Genomic DNA, 15,607 nt, shown 5'->3' on the forward strand with positions numbered 1-15,607 from the left:
CCCAGGGGGGCTGCACGGCTTCGGCCGCACCGGTCCTGCCTTCCGCGGAAACACAGCACCTCCCTCCATCAGCCCTCTCGGCCAGCCTCCACTTCTGGACCTCTCTCTGCCAGTTCAGGAAGCCAGAGCCCATCTGAACGAAAGCCCACGTGGCTCGGAAACGAGCTCCCTTGGCTGGGATGACAGCGCTGATCTTTGCGGATTCAATTACCTGATGCAAATGCACCGGGAGCGCACCGCGTCTCCATCGGAAGCGGTTACCCTGCTCCTGCCCCAGCCCCGGCTGCAGCAGGGAAGAAATGACGAGGAATTTGGCCACGGGCACTTAACAACTCCGGATCCGTTACAGGGGGTGGGAAAGCGCACGGAATTAACCTGCAGGTGGAGGAAACGACAGGCTTTGCCTGAGCAGATAATGCAATAATTGACAAACAGAAAGCAAAGAACTGGGTGTGCTTCGGTCTAGTCGAAACAGCAACGCCAGTGCACACGGGGGGGAATATTTGGTGGCTGCAGGATGAAGTTGTGTTTCTGAACGTGTCGCTGTTGGCCAGAATGACAAAATCACGCTGCCAGCCCTCACCCAGCAGTTCAGAGCTGGGCTCTCCTTCTCCTCACGGCCCAAAGGAGTCGCTCCAGAACAGCTCTTCGGGTGTGCGCAGCGAGGAGTGGGAAATACACCCCCTAACCCAGTGCCCAGATCCCATGCCACAGGTTATGGGGCCGTGCTAAAAATCAGATTGCCCCGCTGACTTTCGCAGTATAGTCAGGGCACAGGAACAGCCCTCTTAGCTCATTCCTCTCCTTTCCTCCTCCAAGAGGGAATCGGGACGCCGCCAGAGCCAAGCGGCTTGGCTCTGCTCCCACACGTTTCCCATGGCTGTCAGAAACGGAGCAAAAATAGTTTCGGGCATAGGTATGGTGGGAGGAAGGTGCCGGGAAGAGCCAGTCCCGCTCGCTCCAAAATCACAGCAAAGCTCCTGCTGGCCTCGGCAGAGCAGCAGCTCTTTAAAATTCAGAGCACAGCTGAATTTGGCCATTTTCCTACTGGAAATCTCAGCATAGCCCACTAAACCCTTCACAGCTCTCTCTTTAGGTATCTTCTGACATGATCTTTTCCCCTTTCTGCAACTTAAAGAGAGCGTCTAGACTGCCTAAACCCAGCCATCAAAGTTCAGCTCCTCAAACCTCTTCCTCAAATCCATTTGCTGCTTTTTTGCTACCCCAAACGCTGCACATCTCCCCCGAAAACAGGGGCGCGCTTCCCGTGCCCGTATGCCAACAGCAAATTTTGATCTACAACGGCATCCCCCAGCAATCTGAAACATCCTGGAAAAAAAAAAATCCCTCTGATGGGATTGACGATTTGTGTTGGTTTTTTTTTTTTGAGGGGAGGATGATGGACAATTTGCTTAAAAATAACGGGCTGGAGCACAAGCGCCCGGGTGCGCTGCCAGCACTCATCTATCATCATCTTGGTGCTTAAATGATGCGCCTGCCCGCGTGCGCTGAGCACAGGAAACCCTCCTGCTGTACGGAGGCCAAGAAATTCAGCTGGCGCGTTAACGCGCTGCTCGTTTCAGGCAGCGCGTGCTGACCGCTCGTCCCAGGACTCAGCAAGTTGCACTGAGGGTTTTGGGTGAATACAGGTGCCACCAGGCGCCTCCGAGTGCTGCAGAAAGAGCCACGATGGCCATCGCTGGAAAAATCTGGCAAAAAAAAAGAATATAACTTTTTTTTTCCCCCCTGAATATCCAGAACCAAGTTGGTTTTGGGGTCTATCTTTTCTTTTTTTCATACATTCCTGTGCCTGCAGCCGCTGTATGGCATTTTACGGTCACAAAGGTACGTCCACTTCTGCAAATGCCATGTTTGTGTAAGAAATAAAAGGCAAATGAAGAGAGAGGCTCGCTTACAAAATCCAAACACCGCCCGTGGCTTTGCCGTGCTGCAGAAGATGCACAACCCTGCTTCATCTGCTCTGCAGAAACCTACTTGTCATCAGCAACGCCAGCTCTCAGGGTTTTGCTCGCTGCTGCAAAAAGGAGCCAAAGGAAAACCTGAAGGGAGGTGCTGGCATGGCACCGTGCTTGCCTGCTTCCTCCACACCCCGCACATCACTCCAAAACCTCACTGATGCCAAATACCATTCCCACCCTGCCACCACCACCAGTCGTGGTGCTGCTCGTTCGTAAAACCCGAGGCTGAAAAGCAAGACCCCTTCCTCGACCTGTGCGGGGGGAGCCAGGCTGACAGGCACCAGGGCTCAGATGGGGGGCCACCGCCTCCAGCCAGCGTCGCCCCCAAAGGCATGGGCAAAGCTGGTCATTCCCAGCCACGTACCAGCCTCATCGACACCTCTGGCATCATCCCACGTCCCCCTGGTTCAGGGGCTGTCACTAAGCCTCAGTTCTCACCGCCCCAGCCTCAAATGGCCCCGCTAGGATCACGGAATCACCAGGGCTGGAGAGGACCTTGATGATCGAGTCCCATCCCTAAGCCACGTCCCTTTGTTAGATCGGGGGAGGGCTGGGATGAGTTTTTCCTCCTTTCTTCCCCGAAGCCAACAACTCGTCCAAACAAGCGACGACGGCGAGGAGGACTTCGGGAAGCTGACTCGCCGGAGCTCCGCACGCCCCATGCGCGCTGCTTGTGCAAGCTGCTGCGTCAGCCTCCAGCTCCCTTATCTCACGCGTCGCTGTCAACAAGGAATTACGAGAATTGAATTTTAACAAGCTGCAGACGGAAGCACTGCCGCGCACCGTGCCCGCGCTGAAGTTCAGTGCCTCGATTAACGCCGTGTGCCACGGCCCTGCTCGGTGGCGGCCGAGCAGCGCGGGCGCCTGGAGGAAAGGCTCGTGGCACCTGGGCTTACGGGCTGGGCAAGGCCTTTCCTTCCCTGCTGCAACCTGGAGAGGATAAATATCCAGGTTTGGGCAACCTGGAGAGGTTCGTATTGGGGATGCAGATTTCTCTGGCCCCAGTGCCAGAGAATGCTGAGTTCACCGATGCAGCCGGAGTAACGAAGGGTAAGCAGCGGGATGAAGGACTGCCCTTTTGGGGGACGCCCAGACCCACCAGTGATTATCCGAGTGGCCGAATCCAAGAGAAAAAAAATCGCACTTAACCTTCCCCAAGATTAAGACCAGAGCCTGCTTATATCTCCCTCTCCTGTGAATCTAGCACCAAACATCTTCACGGTCATGCTACAAGCTGGGGAGCCAGAAATCCTGGGTCCTGTCCTTCTCCAACTTCGGAGTTTACTCGAGCTCACTCATCCTCAGGCGCTTCATGAAAACTCCCCTGGTCGGGCTTTAAAGGAACGAAAATCTAAATATTATCAAAAACCTTACGCTAACCACGCCAAACGAGGCTTCTGAATAGAAAGACTCCAGATGCATAAAGATGCTTTAAATTAACATCTTCAAAACCTAAGGTGTGACGGGGACCTGAAGTGCTAGCTGCAGCCAGATGCTTGAGTCTAAAGCAACCACGCGAATATTACTACGACACATTTATTTCCCAGCACGTGCAGCTGTAATAGTAATAGCACAGCAAGACCTTGATCTTGCGACACACACAGTGCAAAACCGCTCCGATATCCAACCAGACTGCAGCATCCGAATTCCTCAGTTTGTTTTTTTTATTATTATTTATTTATTTATTTATTTTACAACACCAGCTCTCAGGCTCTGGAAGAACAAAGGACAGCAGGGAAGAGCCCCAGGAAGATGAAAATGGCACATTTCCACCAGCCCCAGAGGATTATTCGCAAAACAGCAGTAGCACCGAGGTAACCGCTCGCCTCCTGGGCAGAAGTCTGAGTCTTTGCGCGGTCGCAGTGGAAGTGGACAGAGATCAAGGAGAACAAGAGGGAACTGTTTTAGGCTGTCACGAGCACAAAGGTCCTCCTGGCCCAGCGGCATCGCTACAGCCAGGACGTGACCACACGTGCCCGCGACCGCCGCACAGCGAGGAGGAATCCCTTGCTGCAGGAGCAGGGGGCAACTCCTGCTCCCTTTCCAGCCGAATTTTGGCAGCACCCACGCAAACGCCGCCACCGTCACCAGCGGACCCTGGCACAGAAAGCGCTGCGTGCCACCGACGCGCTGAAATGGGAAGCGAGATGAGCCAAACGCTGATCGAGGTCTTATTAATAACACTTGGCTATTGATTGCACTTTACATCTTCAAGCGCTTTGCCAACATTAATTAATTAAGGTGTTTTCCATTTAACGCTGAGAGGAGAGCAAAAGCAGCAGGTGAAATGGCCCAAGCGCTTGGCTCAGCACGGCCTGTCCTTGCTCCCCAAACTTCTCATTTCCCCAGAGACCTTGCTCTTACTCAAAATTATCAAAAACCCTAGCATCGATTCAGCAAAGGACTTCACCCAGGAGGCCAGAAGCACACCCTGGCGTGCCAGGGGGTCACGGAGCCCCGACGGCGCCCTCTCCAATGCTCTGCCACCCACCCACGTCCCCACCACGCCTGAGATGCAAACCAGAGCTGGGCCACGCAGGTTCTGACACCCGGGCCCAGAAGCACCGAGAGCAGCCCCCCAAGGAGCCAGCGACACGAATACCGCCCTGCATCCAGCTCTAGATAATGCTACGGCCAAAATACGTCTCCAGAAAACTCGCCATTTAAAACGAGATGCCAGGAGCAAGGGGTTCAGATGATTAACGCTCACGCTAAGGACTGTGACAACACGCGGCTTCATCCCTACCTCCGTATGCACGCCCACCACCCAGTCCGTCTCTCTCGGCCGAATTCTCCCAGTTTTGTTACAAATTGCAGAAAAAAGCCCTCGAAGCGTTACCTCACCGCTGCCCGCGTGCGAGCAAAGATGGCACGTTATAGCAGGGAGAAGTCACGGTATGCACAAAAGGAGCAGAGTTATTACCTCGAGCTGTCTCAAGCTGCACCGTAATTACGGGAACACCACATTTCACCAAGGCAGCATTAATTACTGAGGGAGCTGAGCACGGAGGCCCGCGTTTCCCTCAGCTCACCTAACTCCGGACCGACCCAGCGCGCCCACCCGCAGCGGTGGCAGCGACAGGACCACCACGGCCAAAGGCACCTGGGGGGACCGTGCCACGAGCAGACCCCCACCACCCGTCTGAGCACCACCACCAAACCCTAAATCCCCACGGGCTGGTGCCTGCCCACCCCGCTTACCAGCCTCCAGCTCTCCCACAGCACGTGGGCTTAAACCAAATAGCTCAGCGACCCTCCTACTTACACAGCTCATTCTACTTATTCGGACTCATTTTCACCCCATCCTTCTGAAATCATCCTGAAACCCCTGGAGAACAGAAGGCTCCCTACAGATACATCAGGCCCACCTATAGAAGCAGGCACAGGGCAATGTATGAGAACACGGATGAATAACAGTATAAAATTTGGGAAGGAAACCCAGAACGGAGTCTATTTGTTTTTTATTTTTGCTGAGACCAAGCATTCCTCCCCTTGGCTGGCTACGTCGTGTTTTAAATACCAGGCTCTTCAACACGTGGGGAAGGGAAAAAAAACCACATCCAGAGCTACGCGGGCTTGGCGCTGGCCCCCAGCACACCAAGATAAAATTTGCCTGCTTAAATCTGGAGGCTGGAACGAGTCCTCCAGGGCCTCCTGCCCTGCCAAAGGCACCGCTCCGGTGCCCAGCCAAGGATGGGACTGCTCCTGGCACTCTACGGCAGCTGGTATTTCCACTGGGACCCCAAAGCAGGTTATTACACGGTTTATTACAGGGGTTATTACACGGGAACACGCACGCTTTGGGGAACGGAGCGCAGTTCTTCAGCGCTGTTATAGCACACCGACTGTTTCCCAGCATGCTGCCAGCAAAGGAAACCGAAGAGGTGCTTTTCCATCACCCAATGGGTTGAAAAACCCCTGAGGACAGAAAAAAAAAATGAAACCCTGACCCCTGGCAAGCCACCCCAAATCCCTCCCTTGCCGGGGCGTGCTGCCGAGCAGAGGCACTGCCCCTCCACGCAAACACACGCGCAGAAGCCTCCTGGAGAGGAACCAACCCAAGCCAAACCCCAAACCCGCAGCAATAGGTGCAGGGAAGGGCAGCCAAAGGGTTTCCCCCTGCCCTTCCAGCTCTCAACCCTCCGCGGCTGCATGGGCAGGAAGAGGGACAACGGGGGCCAAGTGGGCTATGGGAGGGGGTCCGGGTCCGCGATGCGCAGTGGGGTCCGGCACAACTTCGCACCTGGGCACCCCGACACGCACCCCAGCACCGTGACATGCACCCCAGCACCCCGGCACCCCCCCCAGCCTCCTGCTTGGCCCCACCTGGCGATGGATCCCGCTGAACAGGTGGACCCCCCCCTCGCCACAGCCGAACCCAACAGGTTGGCTGGAACAAACCCACGAAGGAACCCCTCCAAACCGAGCTGCATCGACACCACCAGCCGCCGACAATGCCCGCCGAGGGCACCGCTGCCTTTAACAACCCCCCCCCAACCACCCAAACCCCGAAAGGCGACCAGCACCGAAGGGCGACCTGCATTGCATGGTGCCAGCCGATCCCGCCAGTAAATAAGTACCGAGCAAATCGCCCCCAGAGCCGTGTCCGGGGCACAGGTGGGAACCCAGCCCGGCTCCGAGCCGGGGGGGCGGGATGACCCCGGCACCCGCAGCCCCTTGGGGAGCACCGAGGGGCGGCTGCACCCCGGATCCCGCCGGGTTTGGGCTTCGCCGAGCAGAAGGGGCCCCCCCAGGCAGACAGCACCCGAACGGGGGCGGGGGGGCACGGAAGCGGTGTGTCCTCATCCTCCCCCCCCCCCCGGTAACTTCTGCCCCCCGTGGGCTGTGGGGGGGCAGCTCGGGGCTGGGCGGCCGGAGCCCCCCCGGGCCGGGCGATGCCGGCGGGGAGAAGATGGCTGCGGCCGGCTCCCCAATTACGAAACCGGTAAATCGGGCTGGGGGGGGGTAAAAGGGGGAAGGGGGGGGTAAAAGGGGGAAGGGGGGGTAAAAGGGGGGAAGGGGGGGGTAAAAGGGGGGAAGGGGGGGTAAAAAGGGGGGAAGGGGGGGGTAAAAAGGGGGGAAGGGGGGGTAAAAAGGGGGGAAGGGGGGGGTAAAAAGGGGGGAAGGGGGGGGTAAAAAGGGGGGAAGGGGGGGGTAAAAAGGGGGGAAGGGGGGGGTAAAAGGGGGGAAGGGGGGGTAAAAGGGGGGAAGGGGGGGTTAAAAGGGGGGAAGGGGGGGTTAAAAGGGGGGAAGGGGGGTTAAAAGGGGGGAGGGGGGGTTAAAAGGGGGGAGGGGGGGTTAAAAGGGGGGAGGGGGGGTTAAAAAGGGGGAAAGGGGGGTTAAAAAGGGGGGGCAGCAGGTAGAGCTTTAGGGGAGAAAGGGGGGCAAGGGGAAGGGGGGGCCAGAAGGGGGGGGGGCAGAAGGGGGGGGCAGCAGGTACAGCTTTAGGGGAGAGAGGGGGGCACGGCGCTTCTTTTTTGGGGGGGGGGGCGGTCCTAAAAAATAAAACGCGCTGCGATACACACCGATACCACGCGACCCCCCCGCCCACCCCCCCCTCACCGAGGCCGGCCGGCACCCACCTTGCGCGCTGTGCGGGCCGTGCTCCATGGCCGGGTCGCTGCCCAGCTCGGCCAGGCGGCGGCCGGTGGCGGCCAGCTCGGCGCGCAGCGCCGTCACCTCCTGGCCCGCCGCCTGCAGCGCCCCGTCGATGCGCAGCGCCAGCTGCTTGTTGTCGTCCATCATGTGCAGGATTTTGGCCTGGGGGGGGGGGAGGGGGGGGAGAGGAGGAGGGTTGGGGGGGTTGGAGTTGGGGGGGGGGGGGAGGAAGAGGAGGAGAGAGGTGAGAGAGCGGGAGCGGCGGGGGGAGAGGGAGGGGAGGGGCGGGGAGAGGGGAGGGGAGAGGGGAGGGGCTGGGGGGCGGGAGGGGAGAGGGAGCGGGGGGAGAGGGGGGAGCGAGGGGGTGTAAGGGGGTGTAAGGGGGGGTGCAGGAGGGAATTGGGTTGTGCAAGGGGGTGCAGGAGGGAATTGGGTTGTGCAACGGGGTGCAGGAGGGAATTGGGTTGTGCAACGGGGTGCAGGAGGGAATGGGGTTCTGCAAAGGGGGATGTAAGGGGGGTGCAGGAGGGAATTGGGTTGTGCAAGGGGGTGCAAGGGGGTGCAGGAGGGAATTGGGTTGTGCAAGGGGGGTGTAAGGGGGGTGCAGGAGGGAATTGGGTTGTGCAAAGGGGGGTGCAGGAGGGAATTGGGTTGTGCAACGGGGTGTAAGGGGGGTGCAGGAGGGAATGGGATTCTGCAAAGGGGGGTGCAGAAGGGAACAGGGCTGGGCATAGGGGGGCTGTGCAAGGGGGTGTAAGGGGCGTGCAGAAGAGAATAGGGCTGTGTAAGGGGGGGGGTGCAGGAGGGAATGGGTTCGGCACGGGGGGGCTGTGCAAGGGGGGTGCAGAAGGGAATAGGGTTGTGCAAGGGGGGGGTGGAGGAGGGAACGGGGTTGGGCAAGGGGGGGTGTCAGGGGGTGCAGGAGGGAATAGGGCTGTGCAAAGGGGGGGTGCAGGAGGGAATGGGGTTGGGCAAGGGGGGCAGTGCAAGGGGGGTGCAAAAGGGAATAGGGGTGTGCAAGGGGGGACTGTGGGGGGGGGCAAGGGGCATGCAGAAAGGAATAGGGTTGTGCAAGGGGGGTGTAGAAGGGAATAGGATTGTGCAAGGGCGGCTCAAAAGGGGGTGCAGAAGAGAATAGCACTGTGCAAGGGGGGTGTCAGGGGGGTGCAAAAGAGAACGGGATTGGGCACAGGGGAGCTGTGCAAGGGAAGTGTAGAAGGGAATACGGTTGTGCAAGGGGGGTTTAAGGGGGTGCAGGAGGGAACAGGGTTGTGCAAGGGGGGCAGTGCAAAGGGGGGTGCAGAACGGAATAGGGCTGTGCATGGGGGTGCAAAACGGGATGCAGAAGGGAACGGGGTTGGGCAAAGGGGGAACAGTGCAAGGGGTGCAAAAGGGAAGGGAGGCTGTGCGGGGGGGTACCCAAAAAAAGCCCAAAAGGGAATAGGGGGGCAAAAGGGAACAGCAATGTATAAGGGGGGGTGCTACGGGGCAACAGCACAAGTACAAGGGGGGTGCAACAGGAAACAGAATTGCTTGGGGGGGGGGGTTGCCCCGTACCTGCTGCTCCCCCTGCAGCCCCCCCAGCACGGAGTGGGTGTGCGAAGGTCGAGGGGTGGGGGGGGTGGTTTTTTTTTTGGGGGGTGGGGGGGATTTTGGGGTGGGCAGCGCTGCGGCAGCCGCTGCATTTGTCCCGTGCCCCCCCCCCCGGGATGCTGCGGGGAGCGCTGCAGTGCGGCCGGGCTGCCAGGTGCTCCCGGGAGCGCTAATTAAGCGGCTCTCTGCTAATTGGGCTCGGGTGCACGGCCATGCCCCGAGGCTGTGCGCAGCAGGCAGAGGCAAAATGGGCTGACCGGAAAATAAAATAAAAAAAATCCAACTGGAATGATTTTTTTTTTTTGGGGGGGGGGAATCCCACTGGAAGGATTTTTTTTTGGGGGGGGGGGGGGGAGCAACCTGTGTGCAGGCAGCCAAATGTGGGGAGCCAGGGAAAATCCCAACCCCACTGGAAAAAGGGGAAAACAGCCCTGCCCGGATCTGTAGGGACTCAGCAGACCCTCCAATGCTTGCCTAAACCCAGGCTTTTGGTGGAAGGAGCTGGGAATTTGGGGCGCGCCTTTGGCTGCTGCACAGGGACAGAGCGTAGCTTCGCCCAGAGCTGCAGAGCAAGCACGTGCGTGCATGTGTGTGTGCGCACACGTGTGGATAAAAACCACGTGTCGTGCCCCAAAGGGTGGGTGAAGAACCCACAAGGGGAACAAATGCACTTTCTTACATTCTGTTCCTTCCCTGTAGCTACACGTGCAAGAGGTGAAGTTCTTTAAGCACATGCAGAAATTGGATTTGAGATAAATGCCCGGGTTCATGCCCGGTTTGCATCTTTATTTGCTGCAAATTCTGCTTGCAAACAAGACGGCTTTGTACGGAACCAGATCACCTGCCTGTGCAAATGCAGCGCCAAATATGCAAAAACTTGGGCATTGCACTTGAATAAAATCTGAACGGTCAGCTTTGAAGCACAGGCACATTATTTTTATCATAAAAAAGTCAGGTTAAAACTGATTTGAGTCTTCCAAGAACACATTCAGCTGCTGAAGCAAAGTCCAACTTGAGCTTCTTAGCCTAACCCCAATAACAGCCTGGTTGAGTTGCTATATTGGCAGCGCTTGAATTTTTTTTAAATTTACCAATGCAAGAGAATTTCTGTGCTAGTGTATGGTACCTAAAACAAACAAACAAACAACAAAAAATCCTTAAACTTTGCTGTGGACTCTATGTATTAATAACTTTGCTTTAAAAATCTCCCTTATTGCTTGAAGTCCTTTTGAGATTAGCCTGAAGACATCTCCGAAGATTTTCTGCCCTTCCGTGCACCTCCTCCTGTCCCTGCAGGGAACAGCTGGGCCCATTTAAAATGGATTTTGATCTCAAAGCAGGATTTGGTTTCTCTGAGCTTCCCCCTGACCGCAGCATGCAGCGATCCCGAGGCATCGGCGAGCTCTGCGGCAGGCAGCGCAGCCCGGACCTGGCTGGCCGCGTGCACCTGAGCGGCACCGCCTCCGCCGTGGGGTTTGCTGGGTTCCCTCCGGGGCTGGAACCACGACCACGAGGTGCACTGCAAGCACCATACCGGAGGATAACTTGGGGCTATACTAATTCCTGTTCAGAAGGCGAAACCCTTGCTTAAGTCCTCAAGATCGGGATGAAACAAAGCATTAAGAAATGAATTTATTCCCTTTCTCCTATTAGTGTTGAATTAACAAAAACAAATAATTGAGAGCTAATTAAATAGACAAAATCAGAAACATATTACTTCCCCAAATTGCTTTTTTTTTTATTTTTTTTTGGTATTATTCTAGCTTTGACTGGGTGCGCAACAGCTCCTCAGCGTCCCTAAGGGATGGGAGTCCCTCGTGGTGCGGATCTTTCTGCAAGGGTATCCTTGAAATCCTGAAAACCCCCTCAGTTTTGGGCGACGTTCCCGTAGTAGCATCACATTCCAGCTTGCTATTTCTTAAGAATACCTGGATGGCATAGACACGGATGGAGGAAGGTTTGAGAATACTGCCCACCCTGCTTGCTCTCCTTTCAGCCTAAGTTGTTGAGTAAAGGGAAGGTGAGGAGGTTTAGGAGGTGGAAAAGGGTTGGGCAGCACGCGGGCACTGCTCAGGCTTTCCAGACTCTTCAATTTGCTATTGATCACCGCTTTTTGTAGTTTAATATGTACAGTATGCAAAGGAACCGCTTTAACTAAATGGAGAAAGCCTTTTGTGTTAGGAATGAACGTAATCTAATATGGCCCTTTGACTTGATTCAATTAAATCCTTTCTTTTCCAATTAAACAATCAGCCAGAATTTAATAAAAATGAATTTCTACATGTCGTCCTCCAGAACGATGACCTCTGAGATTGTGTGGGCTTATGTAAATTCTGCTGATGGCTTTTTATCTGCTCGTGTGTCATTCCACAAGCACAAAAAAAAATGCCTTCTGTCGGTGTATTTACATTATTTCCTCATCTGCTCAACGTATCTCTGTTTGCAGTAACAATTCCCAGCTGAAAAGGCAGCGAGCATCACCAGCTTCCTCCAACGCAGCCTCTGGAGCTTAATTTCCATGGCTGGGACGAACCCGGGGGCTGAGCTGCTCCTCCATTTCGCCGGGCCCTGCCCTGCCACAGTGCCAACAGCGGTCATTTGGCCTGTCCCAAATGTCACCAGAGGCGTCTGCGCAGCCGTTTATTCGCAAAGAAAGCACACCCCAAAAAAATGCCACCGTCCACGAGGCCAGCAAACTTGTGCCTGAAGTTAGGGAACTTTTCTAGCACGGCTCTGCTAAGCTATTTCCACCCAAGTTACAATAGCTGCTAAAGTCTACATTTATTTTTTTCCGTCTACAAAGGTCACATTTTTATTTGTGTATTCCTAACTGCATTTAACCCCCCGCTTCTTGCTCTTAAAGTATTGAGCACCGGCTCTTTTCTTCCCCCGCTGGAGTTATCGCGGCATCCTAACGCAAGCCCTGCGGATGTGCCGAAGCCAAAAAGTTTGTGCTTCAGTTTATAAATTACTGAAGTAATACATTATATGATGAAGGGGATCAAACGCTAGCCAAGGATGGGCAGGTTCCACGTTGGGGTGGATGTTGGTTGCCCCACGATGCCCCAGGGAGACGTCCCCATCCCAGCTCATGTGCGGGTGAACGTGTCCCATTGGCCTTTAGAGGGGACCCCTGAAACAACGCCATTCCTGGTCGTAAAGTGCCCCGAACTGGGGGAATTACTTTGCTGTGGCCAGACAGGAGGTGAACGCAGCAAAAGCAACCCGAGACCCTAACTGCCCGGCGCAGACACATCGCAGCTACCGCGGTGCGAACCTGGAGGAATCCCGTTGGGAAGGGGTAACAGAGAAAAATGTGATCCGAGGGATTTGTCTCCAGTAAACCCATTTTATGTTAATAGGAAGCAGATTTTGAGCCCCCTCGCAAACAAATGACTTCCATAGCATATTTCACAGCTGAGCGCATCGATGGCACCAGCCTTTATGTGCAGCTCTGTTAAACCCAACATTTGTTTAATGAATTGCAGCAATCCAATGAATCCTTGTACGGCCAGCCTAGACTTGAACTTTTATGGGAAGACACCAGGTCTTCTCCCCAGCTGATACCTGGGAACCATTACACACCCCTCGCCAGATCAGGGTTACTCCGTATGCATCTGAAAGGGGAATTAAGCTGGTGAAACTAGCAGGGCCAAACGCTGTTGGGGTGCTGCAGCTCTTTGCAGGATGACCTCCTCCTCGTCCCCAGGGTCGGTATCTATACCACGACAAAACTCCATCCTGCTGTTTGGACGCATCCCCTGCTGCAAACCACGCGTGAAATGCTCCGTTCGTGGCATGGAGAGGTGATGGCAATGATGGTGCTGGGATAATTCAGCTTCCTTACGCTGGTGGCCACAAGAGCCTGCAGTGGAAGCGCGTATCCTGCACAAGCAGGAGCAAGGAGAGGGCATGCAGAGCAAAACGTGCATGCACGATACCCTCGTGCTTGGTAGCAATGGTAAAAGCTGCATGCTACTTTGGTAAAAGTGCTTGAATTTCCAAAATACCTTTCCATACGTGAAGAGAGAAATAAGAAGCAAAGAGAATGCACATCAAGCAAAGTCCATACTAAATGCCATTTCGCCTTCCTTCCCCGGTCACAAATGAGAGGGGAAAAACGGGGCTGGCTTTTGCAAAAGTGCAGGGGTGATTTGGGAGATCGAGTCCCACAGCAAGGAATCAGCTCTTGGGAAGAGAAGAACGGGAAGTCCACGGAGACATCTGCTCTGCAGACCCAATTCACCAGCTGCTCAGCCGCTATTACAAGGATCCCATAAAAACTTAAACGAATAGGGAGATTCTGAACCACTCAGATAGCAGGATAATAGGTGCCAGGAAAAAATCCTGTGATCAATCAGCAGACAAATACATACTTAAATTAGGTGTTAGTGGGGCAGATGCAAGAAAGGTGATTATGGGTTGCCTCTGTGTTTCCTTTGGCAACGAGGATGACACGCTGGGTGGGTCATCGCACCCTACCATTAATACAGCATCAGCATTCGCCTGACAGCTTCTTTGTCCTGTGAAGTCAATTCCTATCAAGACCTGACATTAGCAGGAGGCAGGGTGAAATTCAGATGCCTTTGAATTTTCATGACCCTCTAAGATGCTTCCCCTGCTTGAGGCTGGCAGATCACAGGCAAGACCCGCGCCCTGAATTGGGCAGGAGGTAGGAATAAACACCTGCACCCATCCAGTGCAACCGTGGTCAAAAATATCCTGGGGAAAATGAGTGGGAGAACAGCCCTTCCCTCCCTCCCCAGCAAACCAAACTGGAAACAGGGTTGGAAGGGCACAACACATGGGAAACCAGCCTCCTTTCCCCCCACAAGCTGCTACCAGCAGGGTGGACTAACCCTGTATTGCATAAGATGACAAACATGTGATTGCATTTCCCACTAAATTACGAAAGCTCTAAAAATACACCTAGATAATGTTGGCTAAATAATTGCAGCGTTGTTCATGGTCGCATGCAGCCCTGTGCTCGGGAGCGCTCATCCCCATGCGATGGGCATTTTTGGTAGAGCTTCAAAATGAACCAGCCAGAGGCGCAGCGAGCAGGGTTAAAAAGCAGGGAGCGCAGAGCTTTAAGCGCGGGGGCCTGGCTGTTGGTGCTATCTCGGCTCAGACAGGCTCAGCACATTTTCTACTTGAGGGCAGCGTTCAAAAAACCACTGTTTAGACACTGCACCACCACCCATTTTGGCTAACTGGCAGCTTCTTACTGAAACCCACTGGTGGTCAGTGTACCCAGACACAGCACCCAGCCACGGGAGAGGAGGGGGCGTGCTTCTCCTAAGCAAGTCCTTTCGGCTTTTGACATAGATTATATAAAAAAAGAAAAAAGAAAAAAAAAAGAAAAAACCAACAACCCACAACCGCAAGCGTGATAAAGCATCTCAGTATAAAATCAATACCGAGGCGATTAGCAGCCTTTGAAGAATTCTGGCCCTAAGTCAGCCCGTGGCAGAGATCAAACGGAGGTGCTGTCAGCTCAGGCGGGCATTTTACTTTGTGTCTGCTGTCCGGCAGCCCCAACACCCAGAACCATCCCCGTGCCTCCCACTGCTCCTTCTTCCCCAGCACAGTGCCTGGGGAAGCCAGGCACGTCCTGTGGAGCAATCCCCATCCGCCGGGCAGCACGGTGCCAGGGGTCGCCTTCCCTCACCTCCACATTTAGGGTGCTGGTTTGGGTCTGGAAGAGCAGCTTTACATCACCCCATAAAGTATCTGCACCTTCGTCCGTGCAAGCTCTGCTTCTGGCGTGTCCCGAAATAAAAGCAAGGAAGGTGCTTTGCTCTGCCGGCATCCCCAGGCTGGTCAAGGCTTTCTTATCAGTTCCTCTGCTTTGGGGTAAAATTTGAGATAAATCTGACTGGCTGTGAGCTGCCACAGGTCTGTGAGTAATCTGCAGTCCTAGACTGACAGCAGCGGGCATCAGCCGGCACATCGCAAGGAGCTTGGGCCTCTGATAGCAAGGAGGATGGAAGCCTTATCAGCAAGCCCGGGTGAAAGCTATTTCCAAGATGCCCAGGGCCAGGGAGAAGCCGCAGTGAAAAGGAGTTGGAGAAAATTACTGATACTGTTAATAGCTTTTCTTGAAAGCTGGGAAGTTTCCCCAAAATCTGGCAGACCGGAGCAAAGGGAAATGCCTTCACATGAAGGCTTGGTGGAGCAAGGAGGATCCAAAGGAAAGCTGACGTTCTTGTGCCAGGAATATAGCCGTCAAAAAGGGGATGCTATGGGTGGTGTCAGAGAGGACAGGGAAAAAACAGGGATGCAAAACGCTTTTTTTTTTTTTTTTTAGAGATAAATTCCCTAGAAAATTCTAAATCCATCACCGAGCACCAGCACATCCATCACCCCAGGGCTCCTCAGGACAAGCCTCCAGTTGCGCAGCTGGCCCAGCTGGTAGGAGGGGGATGTTAGGAAGG

General features: G+C 54.9%; 1 protein-coding gene across 2 annotated transcripts in view; it reads right to left on the minus strand.

Annotated features, from left to right (window-relative positions):
• The window catches only part of KAZN (kazrin, periplakin interacting protein), a 185,230-nt gene that overhangs the window by 58,179 nt on the left and 111,444 nt on the right, over nt 1-15,607 (minus strand). Inside the window, exon 3 of one of the 2 annotated variants that reach the window (XM_080564092.1) lies at nt 7,562-7,739. The exons of the other annotated variant lie outside the window; for it this stretch is intronic. Within the exon in view, the coding sequence (XP_080420218.1) occupies nt 7,562-7,739 (178 nt within the window). The remainder of the gene's footprint in view (nt 1-7,561; nt 7,740-15,607) is intronic. 2 annotated transcript variants of the gene reach the window in all.

Source organism: Anser brachyrhynchus (assembly GCF_964034855.1).
Source record: "Anser brachyrhynchus genome assembly, chromosome: 21".
Classification (NCBI taxonomy): Eukaryota; Metazoa; Chordata; class Aves; order Anseriformes; family Anatidae; genus Anser; species Anser brachyrhynchus.